The sequence below is a fragment of the Passer domesticus genome, chromosome 1, assembly GCF_036417665.1.
Source record: "Passer domesticus isolate bPasDom1 chromosome 1, bPasDom1.hap1, whole genome shotgun sequence".
NCBI classification, from domain to species: Eukaryota; Metazoa; Chordata; class Aves; order Passeriformes; family Passeridae; genus Passer; species Passer domesticus.
The window spans coordinates 126979174-126994390 of NC_087474.1; the positions used below are offsets into that span (position 1 = coordinate 126979174).

The 15217-nt window shown below is 36.6% G+C and overlaps 1 protein-coding gene across 4 annotated transcripts in view; it reads left to right on the top strand.

The window, feature by feature from the left end:
• The window catches only part of SGK3 (serum/glucocorticoid regulated kinase family member 3), a 54973-nt gene extending 40001 nt beyond the window's left edge, over positions 1–14972 (top strand). For all 4 annotated transcript variants that reach the window (XM_064388071.1, XM_064388080.1, XM_064388088.1 and 1 more), the window contains exons 6-17: positions 4152–4239; positions 6086–6135; positions 7179–7236; positions 8035–8118; positions 8216–8347; positions 9566–9678; positions 9889–9925; positions 10038–10124; positions 10876–10971; positions 11807–11962; positions 13018–13107; positions 13572–14972. In XM_064388071.1, the coding sequence (XP_064244141.1) occupies positions 4152–4239; positions 6086–6135; positions 7179–7236; positions 8035–8118; positions 8216–8347; positions 9566–9678; positions 9889–9925; positions 10038–10124; positions 10876–10971; positions 11807–11962; positions 13018–13107; positions 13572–13742 (1162 nt within the window). In that variant the 3' untranslated portion in view covers positions 13743–14972. The remainder of the gene's footprint in view (positions 1–4151; positions 4240–6085; positions 6136–7178; positions 7237–8034; positions 8119–8215; positions 8348–9565; positions 9679–9888; positions 9926–10037; positions 10125–10875; positions 10972–11806; positions 11963–13017; positions 13108–13571) is intronic.
• The last annotated feature ends 245 nt before the right edge of the window (positions 14973–15217 follow it).

The following is a 15217-nucleotide window of genomic DNA, read 5'->3' on the forward strand; positions in this document are numbered from 1 at the left end:
AGACATAGGCCTGATAGTGTTTGGTGCTGATGAAAGTGTGTTCAATAATAAGCTTATTAAACAGAGTTCTACAGTAAAAACAATAAATGTAGACCAAAGTTTGTCTTACAAAACAAACTGTTCTCCTCTGTTCTCCTCTACTCTGCCCTTAAAGAAATATTGAATTAAGCAGGAGAAAAAGCATTTAATGCACAGTTTAGTGCAAAAGCATTTAATTTTGTTGTAATCTCTGTGTTGTTTCTCTTTTAATCATGGCAAGGTGATTGTTTTTCTGAAGTTAGCTTTTCCTTTTTGCAGTGTTTCATTGCAACAAATCATATTAATAATTATGTAATCTGTCACCTTTTCTGTTGTGCCAGTGAAGGTTGTTATAGAAGAAATACCAAATCTTTGATCTTGGTGCTTGGATTTTTTTGTAAAATCTGATGGAAGCTACTCAAGGGATATCTGGTGACTGAGTCTTCACAGATAGTCCATCCTTGCTTTTTTAGTTTTGCTTTTATGTGCTAATTAAATTTGAAACTAGGTCAAAAAACTTATGTAAAGTTAGTGATGTGCAAGGAAGACTTAGTGGGTTGTGTATTCTCACAGAACCATTAGGAAGAAATCCACTTTCCACTGCATCTTTAAGCATTAAAACCAATATCAGCATGTGATATATTTTAAGTCCTGCTTAGGAGAATTGTTTCACTAAAGCTTAAGGATGATTCAAGGTAAGGCACCTGAACATCTGAAGTGAAAAGCGCAACTGTCAGATTCAGTGTGTCCAAGATGGTAATATTTACATTATTATTTGAAACATGCAGCACTGTGTTCTTATTTTCCATTTCCAAAAGTGGATGTTTTTTCTTGGGTCTGGCACATTTCTTGAATATTGTATCAAAGCCAGACCTTTTTGCTCAATAAAAAATCCAAGAGAAACCTAAGGTGTATTGGAGTGCTTAGAAAGAAGCCCTGTGACAGCTTTTCCTGCAGTCTCTGTCAGGTGGAATACAGGGTGAGATCACTGGCTTAGTCCAAATTGTGAGTTAAGTGGATGAGCTTCAAGCAGCATTTCCCCAGCAAACTTACTGTGATAGACAGCTTGCTCTCACAGGTAGAATGCAGATATTCCAAGAAAAGGTAGGGATAGATAGGGCGGAAGGGATAGAGGTCTGATAATGCGTCCCTCTTGCTGACTGCTGTCCTTAATAGGAGCTGGGAGTTTGTTCCTGTGAGCCTCCCTAAAACACCACACAACTCCTGGAAGTGGGCTGCTCGCCCCCTCAGATGTAGGCCTTCACTGAACCATTAATGCATTTAATTGCTGTCTATCAGAACATGTCCAAAGACAACCTGTTTGAAAAACTGTATAATAGAGGATGCATTAAAGATGTAATGCAGTTATTTTTAAATAGTCCAAAGTAGCTCCTTAATGAGAATGAGAACATTTGCATAACACTTGAAGAATTCAAGGATGACAATACTCTGCAACCAGTGGGGAAATGAGTTATCAGTTCTCTAAGTGAGAGGCAGGGTTTGAATGTGTTCTTTGGAAGAAAATCAGTCACAGTTCTTTTCTGATTTCAAAATCTGATGATTTATATAAAAGTGAATGTGAAACCCCCCTGAATTGTAGAATCTTGCAGTCCATGCTGGGGAAAGCAAACCTTGCACTATATTATTGTTCTCTTTCAAAATATTACTGTGCTTTACTGTATTAGAGCTTTTTGAACCTTTGCTTTCTGTAAGAAAGATATTAGTGGTTTACTTTTTAAGAAAATGTGGTAAGAAGAGGGAGGAGCTGGATACTATTATTTAAATAAAGTGTGTCTTAAATATTAAGTTTCTGTCACTGGCTATTAATTTTACCATTTTGCTTCAAAATTTGTGTGACCTTTTGGGTTTGTTCATATTTCTCTGTGCATCCAAAATTTTTATGTGGTATTATATTGTTTGTTGCAGAAAGACTAATGCAGAATGACTATTACATAAGCAACAGTATTAAGCAGAGCTTGACACTCTTTTCTGTATTTCAGAGATAATCCACAAAATAAATTTATTCAGTCAATCATAAAAATCCAGACAAAACCAACTTTTGCTGGTAGTATATGTACAATGTACACTGAGTGTCCCTTTTTAAGTGGTTTTCTCAACCCTTTTAATTTCATAGGTGAGGTTATTTTAGGAATAGTTTCCGTGTATTCTTAAATACCTTGAGTTAATCCGTGTGAGTTAATACAGCATAGAAGTCATATCAATCTGTATAGCATTTTGCATAACATGCTGCAATCTTGCCTCAGAAATTGGTACATAAAACTTTTTGGTTTTATTCAGTAGTTCTTTGCAGTGCTTTTAAAATTGCAAATGTGAACAGCGTAACATCAGTCAGTTACAATTCTGGCGATTGTGGAGTTGTGGGATACCCTGCAACTGTACAGCAGCCTTTTCCTGTGAATTGATATTTTCAGGTTTTTCCTGCTGTGAATTCAGTCATGAACAAAGTTACTACAGTAACTATTTGAAATGTATTACAACATGCTCTGTTTAATCAGCCAGTTGTCCAGAATAATTAATGCTGAAAGGTACTTCAGTTCTGTTTCTGTTTTTCTGTCTAGTGAGAAGCATTAACCATAACTTTTTGTTCTTGATTTTATATCCAAAAATTGTTGCATCACGACGCAGTATTACTAAAATAGTCAAACCACTGTGATTTTTGTCTTCCTGGCCTCAGGATACAAAACAGATGCTGAAATAGATCAGAATTTGGAGTTCATATAAAATGGGAAGTATTAAACTGAAGTAATGGTGGGAAATCATGTTAACAGTGTTGTTTCTGTGCTTTAAACCTGAAAGGCTGAAGGTAACTGAAACATATTTCAAATAGGACTTAGGAATACAGAATGTAAGTGATGAAGACTGGGAGCCCCAGATAGCCTAGGATATGAGGTAGGCTCCGTAGTCCAGGAAATTACAGGAGCTGAAGAAGTGTCAGAAACAGCTCATCTCTTACTTCTGATCCTCACTGGTCAGAGATGTGGAGGGTGAATGGATTGAAAATAGGGAGTACATTTGTTTCTTACTTAAAATTACCCTGTTCTATATATTCTAGGGACAGATTAAAAGAGCAGCTCCATAGTAAGCTAGTGCTTTTCTTGTACTGAATGGCTCATGGGGAATTTCCTATCAGTGACTGCCCTGAGTCCTTCTCAAACAACTTTGTCTTTGAAATGTAGGAAAGCCTTTTAGTGAACTGAAGGAACTGATTCAGATCATCTCTTGAAGTGGTTTATACAGGATATAGACAATACCCATCTTTTTAGGAATCCATTTTTCCTCAGTTGTATTACATTATCCTTTACTTGCACTGTGCTGTGGTTCAGAAAGATGTTACATTCTTTTGATCTGTTGGACAAGCCTTTCTTCCTGTAAGTGGAAATTCTTGGAATTCTCTTACTTTCCCACCTTTCTCTCAGTCCTTGTCCCCCAGCCCCACCAAGACAGAGCTTGAAACTGCTGTTGAAGATAAAATGCATCTTCTTAGGTACTGTGGGAAGCCTGTTGCTAATTCCTGGAGAATTTGTGTCCTGCAGCTGACTGAAAGGATTTATTAACACTGTTTTGATAGTGTCCAGCCAGAAGGAATTCTGATTACAAGATCACCTATCTTCTGCTTTAAAGTGACTGGGGAGAGGAACATTACTGCTCTGTATCTCCTGGAACACGTGTCTTCCCTTGGGATACAGATGATGTATTTTATTCCCTATTGTATTGGACAATTCAATTAATTTTAGAAAACAAAAATTTTAACTCTTCAGTTTTTGGGAAGAAAGTTGGTTTCCTGGTGGCTGCTAGCCAGTTAGAACTCATGCTTTCTTCTGATAATTATCTTTAAATGCAGTTCTGCAGTGTTTCCTTCTGAAGTCCTCATATACATATACTTTAACATGTCAGGTTTTTGCAAGTGAAAAGTTTGTGCTGTATAACACACTTGGCAGTTGAATTTGTTGCTGTAAAAGAAAGTATTGGTTGTACACAGTTCATAATTACCAGAACTTAAATATAAAACTTTGTGATGAGTAACTTCTGTATGCTGCTGTTCAATTCTCTGTGTTTATGAGTGAAAATCATGCAGATTATTGGTGTGCTAATGAAGTTAACTGTGTTTCTAGCCCAGATGTCAGAGCATTTCTTCAGATGGATAACCCAAAACACCAGTCAGATCCATCTGAAGATGAAGATGAAAGGAGCAGTCGGAAGGTAATAAAACAGAAGTAGAACAGTCTTCTAAATTTTAGCTACTTGAGGGCAATCTTCTTAGGTATATTATTTACTGAAAACTACTGGTACATTTTACAATAAATCCCCTCCCTGTTCTTTTAAACAACTCAGTTCCACTGTGGGCTGTAAGCTATTTTTCTGTCAGGTGTGAACTGCAGAGAGGAGTAGAAGTGATTGCTGGCTTTGCCTTGCTTATTTCCCCCCTTGCTAGATGCGTTAAAGGAACACAACTTTAGTCATAGCTTAGCTGCCAGAGTTTTTGCAGTCTGTTCAAAAGCTCTTTCTAAGAACATCTGGCAAGGAGCAGGGGAGATTGAATGTTTAATTGTCTTTTTGTTTGCTTGTGCATTCTTCTTTTTTAAAGATGGGGAGAAACAGAATTCTCTCAGGGGAAAAAATGCAGTCTTTCTAAAATGCACTTAGGAGGAAGGATGGATTTGATTTCATTTCACATATAACACTGTGTGAGGTCCGAAGTTTCTTTTTTCAAAAAAGCCACTATATAGCTGGATGTATTCTCTGAAAAATAGTTTGCAGCCTTCAGAAACAGTGCTGTTTGAGAAAAGGAGTATTTCTAGGAAGGTAGAAGTGCCATATTAAGATTGTCTTCTCTATTACTCACTACTTGGCATAAAGATGTGATATTAGTACTTCTTTTCTTATTCAACCCTTCTTAAAGATGTAAGAGTTGTTTCAGTTTGTGTGTGACCCACGGGAGATTTAGTGTGTTCTGAAAGTTTCATTTTAAAGTCACCAGTTTAAGATACTGGTTTCCTCCTCCTTTGAAAGGTATTTTAAGTAATGTGGAATGATACAAACCATCTCTTGAAAATTAATGATGTGTCATACCACAACAAATTCCAAAGAGAGCTACTGCATAATGGCCTGGTCCCCATATTTTTGGTGGAAAATTCACCTTATGGTTACTGTAAATGATGAAGCCAAACAACAAGAAAAAAAAATCTTTTTTACAGTAGCTCTTTCAAAACTGTCCAGCACCACTGGCTCATTTCAGTGAGTAGTGGAATCCAGTGCTGCTGTCAGACCATTTTCCACTTCTGGAGTACTGCTTTGTGCTGCCTGGCAGCCTGTCCCCTGGTAACTTGTATTTGAGTGCAGTTTATTATTCTCTAATAAATTCCAGAATCACAATGAGAGTACAAATAACGCTTTTCTAAATCAAAAATAAAATTGAGAAAATCACCTAAATTACAGTGGCTTCCTCTGCTCCCCGTAATTTGCAAATTCTGCCTGGGTGTGTACCAGTAAGATTCGTGGAATTCCAGGAATTGAGTTATTTAACCTTTAATGTCAGGATAGAAAAGGTTGGTAATGTTTTTCTTGGGGTTGGAAGAATGTTCACTTCCATGTTTTTAAAAGCACTGTGTCTTTCATTAATTACTCTCATATAAACAGTGTTGCTTTAAAATTATTGTATTAGTGAGATCTTGAAGAATTTGGAATAAAAGGTAGAAAATACGTTCATGAAGCAAGCACAGAAAGGGTTAAGTTCTGAATGAGGAACAAGTTGTTTGTTGAAATACTCTTTGGTTTTTATTTCTGATCTTTTCCTCTCTGAATGAACACAGATATTTTATTACCTTCATCTTGGAACAGGATGTGTGTAGAAAGAATTTGTGACAAGGTGATGATGGCCAGGTATTTCAGTTCCCAATCTAGATGTTAGATCTCTTTAAAATTCTAATGTAACAAGTGTAAAAGTATGGATTGAGCAGATCAGTAGAGTATTTTGAAATTAGTGTTGGTTGAAAGATAAGAGAGAAGAAAAAGTATTACAAGTAAACCTCTTTGTTTCTCCCAACAGTTAAACTCTACCTCACAGAATATCAACCTGGGACCATCTGGAAATCCTCAGTAGGTTTCAATTAAATTGAATTTCATGCAATTCAATTTAATGCAAATTTAAAACTTAATTAAATGGGATTAAAATTAATTTTAAAGCCTGAAAAGTTAGACTGACCTGGGGAGTGGTCCCACAGCTTCTGAAAACAAGTTTGGTTTATTGCATGCCAGAGGAGCAGCTTGCCTTGTTGGTGCTACAACCCTGTTGCTACAGTGGTAACTTGTGTCTCTGTTTGGTGTCTTCTGCAGTTTCTGTTCTCAGTTCTGTGTGAATCTGCTTTTCTCCTCTAGGAGAGGACTGCTATTTTGGTTTTGCTTTCCTCACAGATTTGTTCTGGGCTAGCAGAAGGAAGTGGTTAATAGATTGCAGTAAGAAATTAAATGTAAGAGTCCTTCCCTTTGGGGGCAATAAATAGAGAGGTGTATGGTGATGTAACTTGTTTTGCAATTTGAAAACATGGATAATTGTTTTGCTGACAGAATTGTACTCAGGAGAGAGTAAGGGAATCCTGGGAAAAACTGAAAGGAGTGGTGATTTGGGAAATGGAAAAACTGAGAGTGAATTCATGCAAACACCAAGAAGAGGCAGGTGTTAGGACCTCCCTCCTCTTACTGAAATTTAAAACAAGGGAGCATTGGATGGAGGGAAGAATGGAACAAATAAGAGGGAATAGACAACGAATTTGGTCCTTCCTTTTCTTATGTTATATTTTAGAATTATATTTGGACTGCTGGAAATGAGCTCCAGTAGACGTCATGAGGAAATGGAGACTTAAAAATTACAAGAAATTAGACCACGGAGAATGAAACAATGGTCTTGCTTCTCCTTTACATCATAAGGTTAAACTTAGTAAAGAAAATAAACTCAGAGGATGCAACTTGAACACTTTCCCTAGAGGAAAATGGAGTTACAAAATGAAAAGGAGTTGCATCTGAGGACAGGTCTGCAGAAGCAGTGCTGGGTGGAACAAAGAAAAGGAGGGTGCTACAGTACACTGGTGTACAGCTTGTAATTTCTGCCCAGATGACCTCTCTCTTTCCTAAATATCTTTCAGTGCTAAACCAACAGACTTTGATTTCCTGAAAGTTATTGGGAAAGGCAGCTTTGGCAAGGTGAGCTTTTATTCCTGTGTCTTACAGTGGTGCAAGGATGCTCGCTGGTTTCTCGCACACAGTGACTGGAGACTTGGCCAGAGGTTCCAGAGTGGTGTTGCTCTAGGGTGGCCCATAAACTGTTCTGTTGGATCCTCATTGCTGCTGATTTGTGGCCCTGCCATTTTTTTCCTGGTGCCACTGTTGGCTGCCTCAGCCACTTGTTGGGACTAACAAAAGGGAGGTTTTCCCTTTCTCGTTCCGAGCAGTTGGGATCCTCTGTTTCCCCCAGGGAGGAAGGGAGGTACCTCTATGCTTGTGCAGCAGCTGGAGTACAAATCATGCTTTTCCTCTTGTTGTCAGGGACTATTTTGTGGTACCTCAGATACTATGGAGCAATGTGAGCAACAGCACATTGAAAAGTTACTTAAGTATTGATATTTTACAAAGATGCCAAAGAGAATCCCTTTTGAAATCTCTATTTCCAAATTATTTTTTGTGTTGTTATTTTTCATTCAATTATTTTTACAATTTATCCCCAAAAAAGCTGAAATTAATCTTGATAGAGATTTTGCAGGTCATGGAAAACAAATGTTACAATTCAATCTGTCATGATACCACTGTTGGATAAGTTTTTACTGAACTGTAAGCTCACTCTATTGGCAATTACATTGTTGACTGACTATATGAAAAGCTAAGAAACTGTACTGTGAAAAAAATAGCATGAACCCCTTCCAATTAGGCCAGAATGATAAAATATTACCCATAGTATGTGAACTGCAATAATCAGATGTCTTCCTTTTCTTTTGAATTTCACAGGTTCTTCTTGCAAAACGAAAACTGGATGGGAAATACTATGCTGTCAAAGTGTTGCAGAAAAAAATTGTTCTCAATAGGAAAGAGGTTAAGAGAAATAGTCCTTTTTCCACCCACCTCCCTTGTTTTTTCCCTTAATTACAAAATCATTCCTGTTTACTTATTGATCTCTTACTTCTTGTAGCAAAAACATATTATGGCTGAACGTAATGTGCTTTTGAAAAATGTGAAACATCCATTTTTGGTTGGACTACATTACTCATTCCAAACAACAGAAAAGCTTTACTTTGTCCTGGATTTTGTTAATGGAGGAGAGGTATGTGGTGGTTTCCACTGTAGTCTGTCTATTCTGCTAATTCTAGATGGGAGGAGTGAAGTGATCCTTCACAATGGGCTGTGATCCACATTCTTTCAATTTTGAAAATTCTGTTATTATCTGCTGTAGCTATAGACTTCTGTATCTGTTTGGACCCTGTTCCTATTCTTATTGACAACTTCAATCCAAATTTATTCATGCTTGTCAGATACAAATACTGTATGTTAGAGTTATATAAAATTACTTTCATTACAAATTAATCTTATGTTTACATTTTTCACCATAGAACACTGGCTTCCTCTTGCATGTGCATTAACTGAGATGCTGATATTTCAAAAGGGAAAGAAAGGAAGCTGACAGCTGAATTTATTATATTGTGTCAGAGTTAGGACAAGATGGGCATTTTTCTTGTCTAATGTACCTTACTGAGACTGTACTATCAAAATCCTGGTTTGCTCTGAATTGTGGTCAGAACTTAGTTTTGTATTGTTGCAGGCAAACTAAAAGAGAGTTCAAAGCAGCTTTCAAATTTGAAAGCTTGGAAAGCTGGGGTGACTTTTTATTTTTCCTGAATTTTGTAGGAAGAAACCAGAAAATTTCATTTTTCTTAAAATCTTTACAAGTTGCATGTGTACTATAGTTGAATCTGTATGTTTATGACTTAATCTTTTGTCTAGACTTCTGTATCTGCTCAAATTATTTGCAGTCAGACAATTCTCTGTAGTAGAGACAACTGGTGGATCAGCTTGGAATATACATCTCACACAGTGATCTACATTTAGGTTATTTCAGAATACAGTTCTATGAATAATTATGCAAATCTTTGAATACACACATTTTCAGAAATGAAAGATGACTTATTTGACACCAGGTTATATATTCTCCTTGGAGGCAGTCTTGCATGATTTAGCCTTACCAACTTCTGTTCACAGCTTAGTGATTTACTCTAGCTCCTTTTGACGAGTCCTGGTTTTAAGAGAATGTGTTTGAGTTACCTATCCATCTGATAGGTAAGAAAAAAAGAAGCAGGGAAGAGAGTAAAGTAATGACTACGTCATGCAGAAAATCCAATTCTATTTCACGCTGCTATTTTTTTTTTACCAAAAAAAAAAAAGGGGGGACAGCAAAATAAATTACTCTTCACTGTAAAATTACATGTTATTAACCTGACTCGTTTTGTCTATGTAACATTTTTATTTCCTATTTGCATATTTACAGCTGTTCTTTCACTTACAAAGAGAACGTTCCTTTCCTGAGCACAGAGCCAGATTTTATGCTGCTGAAATAGCCAGTGCACTGGGCTACCTACACTCCATAAATATAGTCTACAGGTAAGTTTCTGAAAGGTGTACGTGTCCTGCAGAAAATCAAAATAGGAGAAATTACCAGATAATAAACTCTACAAGAAATCATCCTGCAGGAAACCTGAACATAACACTTTGATCAAAACATGACACTTTCAGCTGAAGAATAATAAAACCCCTTGCCTCTGAAGCACTTGTGACTGGTGTTTTAATTTACTACCTTTTCTTTTTTAATAGGGATTTAAAACCAGAAAACATTCTCCTAGATTCACTAGTAAGTATTCAAGATTATTTCTGTTTTCTGTGTTCTCCCACAAAATTGACACTTCTGTGTATTCACATGTTGAGCATGTTCTCTTTTTCACTTATCACTCTTTCTTAAACAGGGTCATGTTGTCTTGACAGACTTTGGACTTTGTAAAGAAGGGATTGCAACTTCTGATACCACTGCAACTTTCTGTGGGACCCCAGAAGTATGTTGACAGCTTTCATGGGCTTTGTATCAATAATTAATGACTGTTGAGCACTATTAATTTTTGTGTAACTAGAAGGTCAGATACTGTGTTTTGTACTCCTGGGTTTGCATTCTTTGAACAAGATGAAAGCAACCCAAAGACAAGCTCCCTACACATCTATTCATTGTTCTTCTTCCTAATATGCAGTGTCTACTGCTTGCTACCTGCATGGCCATAACTCATCTCTTCCTTCCTCTGTTTTTCCAGCCCTTTTGAAATACTGTTTTCTCCCATGTCTCCTAACTGCTGGGTAGACACAAGACACTTAGCTTGTGTAACAGCTGATTTTTCAATATGAATCTACTCTACCATATCCTGCCATTGATTCTTAGTGAGTTTATAGGGAATTAATATCTGTGCCTCGATCAAATGATTGCATGTGCACAAAACTTTGAACTTGCTGACTGAGTTATTGAACTCTGTTGTCTGTTTACTGCACTGGAAAACATAGAATGTGGAAGGCTTGAACACATATGAGGGATTCACCAAACAGAGGATTAGAAACTTTGGTAATTTGATAAACATACTTTAAATTACAGGAAAGACCTTTGAATGAAATGAAAGATGGGTGAGGTGTAGTATTTAGCTGAAACATTTGATTCTTACAAAGCAACTTTTCCTGAAAGTGTTTACTGTGAAGTGACTAAACCCTAGGTTTTATCCATGCTAAGCCTAATTCTCTAAAGAACTTTTTCTTTGTTCATTTCAGTATCTTGCACCAGAAGTCATTAAAAAGCAGCCCTATGACAACACAGTAGACTGGTGGTGCCTTGGTGCAGTTCTTTATGAAATGCTTTATGGGCTGGTATGTACCTGATATGTAAAGTTTGTTTTCCACCCCTCTCCCCTTTTATTTGAAGTAAACTTTTGAGTGTTGTTAAAGATGTTTACTTTTTCATAATATTGGAATACTCCATTTAAGCAGATTAACAGATTGTCTTGTACTTACATAGCGCTTGTTTTTCTCTTTTGGATTTTACATTGTCTCCCGGTATCTGACAGATTGTGGAAAAGCAAAATCAGAGACATCAGCAAAATCAGTAGTCATCATTTTGAGGGACTGAGAGTTAAGTGAATCAACAGTGATAATCCACAAAAAAACCCCAGAATAGTTTATAAATAAAATTTTGTCAAATATTGCAATAAATAATATTTTTTTTTAAACTGAGGTATCCAAGGTTTTCTCCTAGCTTTTTGATAGCATTAGAACAAAAATATCTTGCTGTGCTTCTTCTAGTCATATGTAATTACTCCAGTAAGAATCTGTTCTTCTAGTTTTCTTGAGTTCTGTCTCTTCCCGTAGGACCTTAAATAGGGAGATGGATTTTGGATTTGTTTTCCCATTCTCAGGTTCTTTTCAGGCAAGTTCAGTGGGAGCTTTGAAGCTCTATGGCATCTATGGCTACTTATTAGTGTGAGAACACTAATAGGAGTAGAGGAGGCGGGTGGTGGGAAGTTATTAAGTGAAAAGTTCTGGCAGTGGTGATGACTGAATTAGAAGTTAGCAGTGCATAAAAAGGAGATTTCTGCTTCACTGCTAGCAGTCTTGCATGTCTTACAGAATCATTTACTGATCATACATAACATATGAAATAACATTGCATGTGGCTTCAAATTCATGTAGAACTTGTATTTTTTAGCCTCCTTTTTACTGCCGTGATGTTGCTGAGATGTACGATAATATTCTTCATAAGCCCCTGGTTTTGCGCCCAGGAATCAGTCTCACAGCCTGGTCTATCCTGGAAGAGCTTTTGGAGAAAGATCGGCAAAGCAGACTTGGAGCAAAGGAAGACTTTGTAAGTGGTGTCCTAATTTATCAAGCCCTATTTCATTTAAAGGGACTCACCAAATTAATGTGCACAGTGCAGGGTTAATAGTTGGAGATAGAACTGCATTGCTGTATCTGTCTCCATTTTCCCCTTTTTATTTCTTCAATAAAGATACCAGTGGGGTCTATCTCTGGAAGTTCCTGGGGATAAGAGAGCAGTGATTGTTGTGGAGTATTTTGAGCTTGGTTGCTGCTGTACCTGCCAGCAAAGGAAAAACACTTGCTGGTGTAGCAGTCACTAACATGTACGGAAGTAGATTTCACTGTTCATAGTGAAACTGGGAAATAATCAAAAGAAAAGGCTGTGTGTGGTAATGCTAATGATTTGGAAACCAGTCTTCAGGTAAAGGGGAACACTAGTTCCATGCACTAGTTCCATGCAAATAGGCAGCCTTTTTTTTAGCATTAAAATTATGGCAGGCATTTTTCCAGTGTAGCAACAAAACTTAAGTTCACAAAAAGTTGATTTGAGAAAGTTACAGGTGTCTTCAGACCTGTGCGATGAGGAATGATCTAGAGGATGTACTCCATCCATTAGGGGTGGGATCTTTGTAGTCTTTGCTTTGCAGTCCTTATGTTAGTCTGTGGACCTTGTAACTGAGCAAGATGCAAGGATTTAGCATAGCTGTTTGCTGCTTCTTGAATAGTAAGTATATTGCAGAGCTGTTGAGCATCTGCTTCTCAGACAGTGATAGGCTTTACAAAAACTAATAAAACTTTAAGGCAGGAAAAGATATCAACAGAAGACATTCTTGCTCTGGGGTAGACTTCTAGTCTGTTGATTTTAGGGATTAAAAGCAGAAAGCATTATTTTGGAAGGAAAACCATTTATAGACACAGTCTCAAATTTAAATTGCTGTTTTTACTGACTACAACTTTTATTGCAAAGTAAATTGTGAATAAACAAACTGATAAGGACGCGCACATAAGAACTTCCCTGTGTACATGTAGTATGAAGTAATGTTTACTACGATGCACAGAATGGAATTATGAAATATCTAAAATCTTTATTGTTTGCTACAGCTGGAAATTCAAAAGCATCCGTTCTTCGAATCTCTCAGCTGGACTGATCTCCTTCAGAAGAAGATTCCACCACCATTTAATCCTAATGTGGTAGGTGCCTGGGGAGTGGTGATGGTGTTAGTGTTTGCATCTCAGATCACACATCACTGAATATTCTGAGTTGAAAGGGACCCACAAGGATCATCAAGACCAGCTTTTAAGTGAATGCAGTCAGTCCCATATGGGGACTGAACCCATAAACTTGGTGCTCCTAGCACCATACTGTAACCAACTGAGCTAATCTCCCTAAGAGAGACTTTTTTCATATTTTTTTAGGTTTATCAGGTCATTAAGAATGTAGGATTTGGTCAAAACTCCAACCTCAATAACAAAAACCCAACCTCTTAATACCTATTTTTAGAGATGGAGTGATGTGCTTGCTTAAATTTCTTTGGTTAAATAGAATGTAACAACAAATTAGATAGCCTTGAAAGTTAAATTTGCAATCTCTAGGACAAGCACAAGTTTAAAATACTGTATTAATTTGATGACTGACAGATCCTTCTGTTTTCCAGGTTGGACCAGACGATATTGGGAATTTTGATGCAGTGTTCACAGAAGAAATGGTCCCATACTCAGTTTGTGTTTCTTCTGACTACAACATTGTTAATGCCAGTGTCCTAGAGGCAGATGATGCATTTGTGGGATTTTCTTACGCACCACCTTCTGAAGATGGGTTTTCCTAGGGACTTAGAAGCCAAGAGTGGTTTGGAAGTCTTGGGTTGAACTGAAATGTTAGGGTTATGGACACATTCCAAAATAGCGTAAATAGTGCCTCGTCTTGTATGTAGGTTTGAAACCTATGAACAAACTTTCTCTGCTGTATAGGAAGAATTTGGGCATTTTGGATGGCTTTCTTTAGGGTTTGAACTGTTTGTTCCTGCTGCAGAAAATATTTTTTAAAACCTTTAAAAAGCATTCTCTATGTATTTTTAAAGCAAAAACACTGACTGTTCTCCTCAATCCCTTTGAGTTTACATTCATACCTATCTAATTTGGCTGGCACAAACAGCAGCAAATTTAGTAAATTTATAAATGCTTTTGTACTTATTTACAGTGACTTTGTGCTTGAATTGTAACTATGCAAATTGTCTTTTGTATATCCTGGTTTAAAAAAAGGTAAATGTTTTCCCTGTTACCAGTTTGGAGTATGTGTTAATTTACCTGTCAGCACTTAAATGATACATGTTAAGGACCAAGATTCTTAAAGGACTTCTGCAGGATGAATACTTGGTCACATAAAACTGGATTGTTGCTCTTGTACTTGCTGAAGTACGTATTGGCTCAACTGGATTATTTGAGGTGTGGGGGATTACTCAAAGCAAGGACAGAACAAATTAACTGGATTGATTTGATAACATTACTTATTATGTGTTCTACTTTTCTTTCTTCCCTGAGCTATGTCTATACTTCAACTACATTAAAAATATTTTTGGTTAAAGCTCTGCTTCTCCAAAGATCTAATATGCAATAATCATGGTTACTTTAAAAGTAAGTCAATTAGCTTTGACATTTTGGGGGTGGGTGGTGAGATGATCATGCCAAATATTAGGGATTTTTCTCACAGATTGGTAGTTTAAAACACTTTTATGTTCCAAATTGATTGTATTTCAGTGCTCATAGCTAAATGTCTTTGTGTTTCAGTTTGCACCATTTTAAAATCTTCACTTGGTATTGGGGGGAAAATGTAAATTACACTGATGATTTTTAAAAATGTGAAAAGCTATTGTATTTCTCATAACATACACTTGTATGGACAAACATAATTCTGAACAATTTCTGTTTAAGGAAATTTTTTTTAAACAATGCAAAAATTGACTGCAGTTACAGTGTATAAAAGGCATATAATGGTAGTAGTTTTATTATATATATATTACTTGTAAATAACAACTTATTTTTGTCTGTTACTCCAAAAATGTTCAGTGTTTTTTGTTCACAAATAGATTCAGTTAAATGCCTTGATTTGAGAGAAGTCTGGTAAGGTACTGATAGATCACAATGATACGTAAATTGAATGAATATTACATAAATTTCAGTATCTAAGTCACATTGGTTTTTGGCAAAATAAGCATCTAAAATAAATATACTGTGTCAAGATCTGATAAGAATTGAGAACCTGGGGGGGAGAGGGTGTATCAAATCATAATTAGTTTGAAATAAA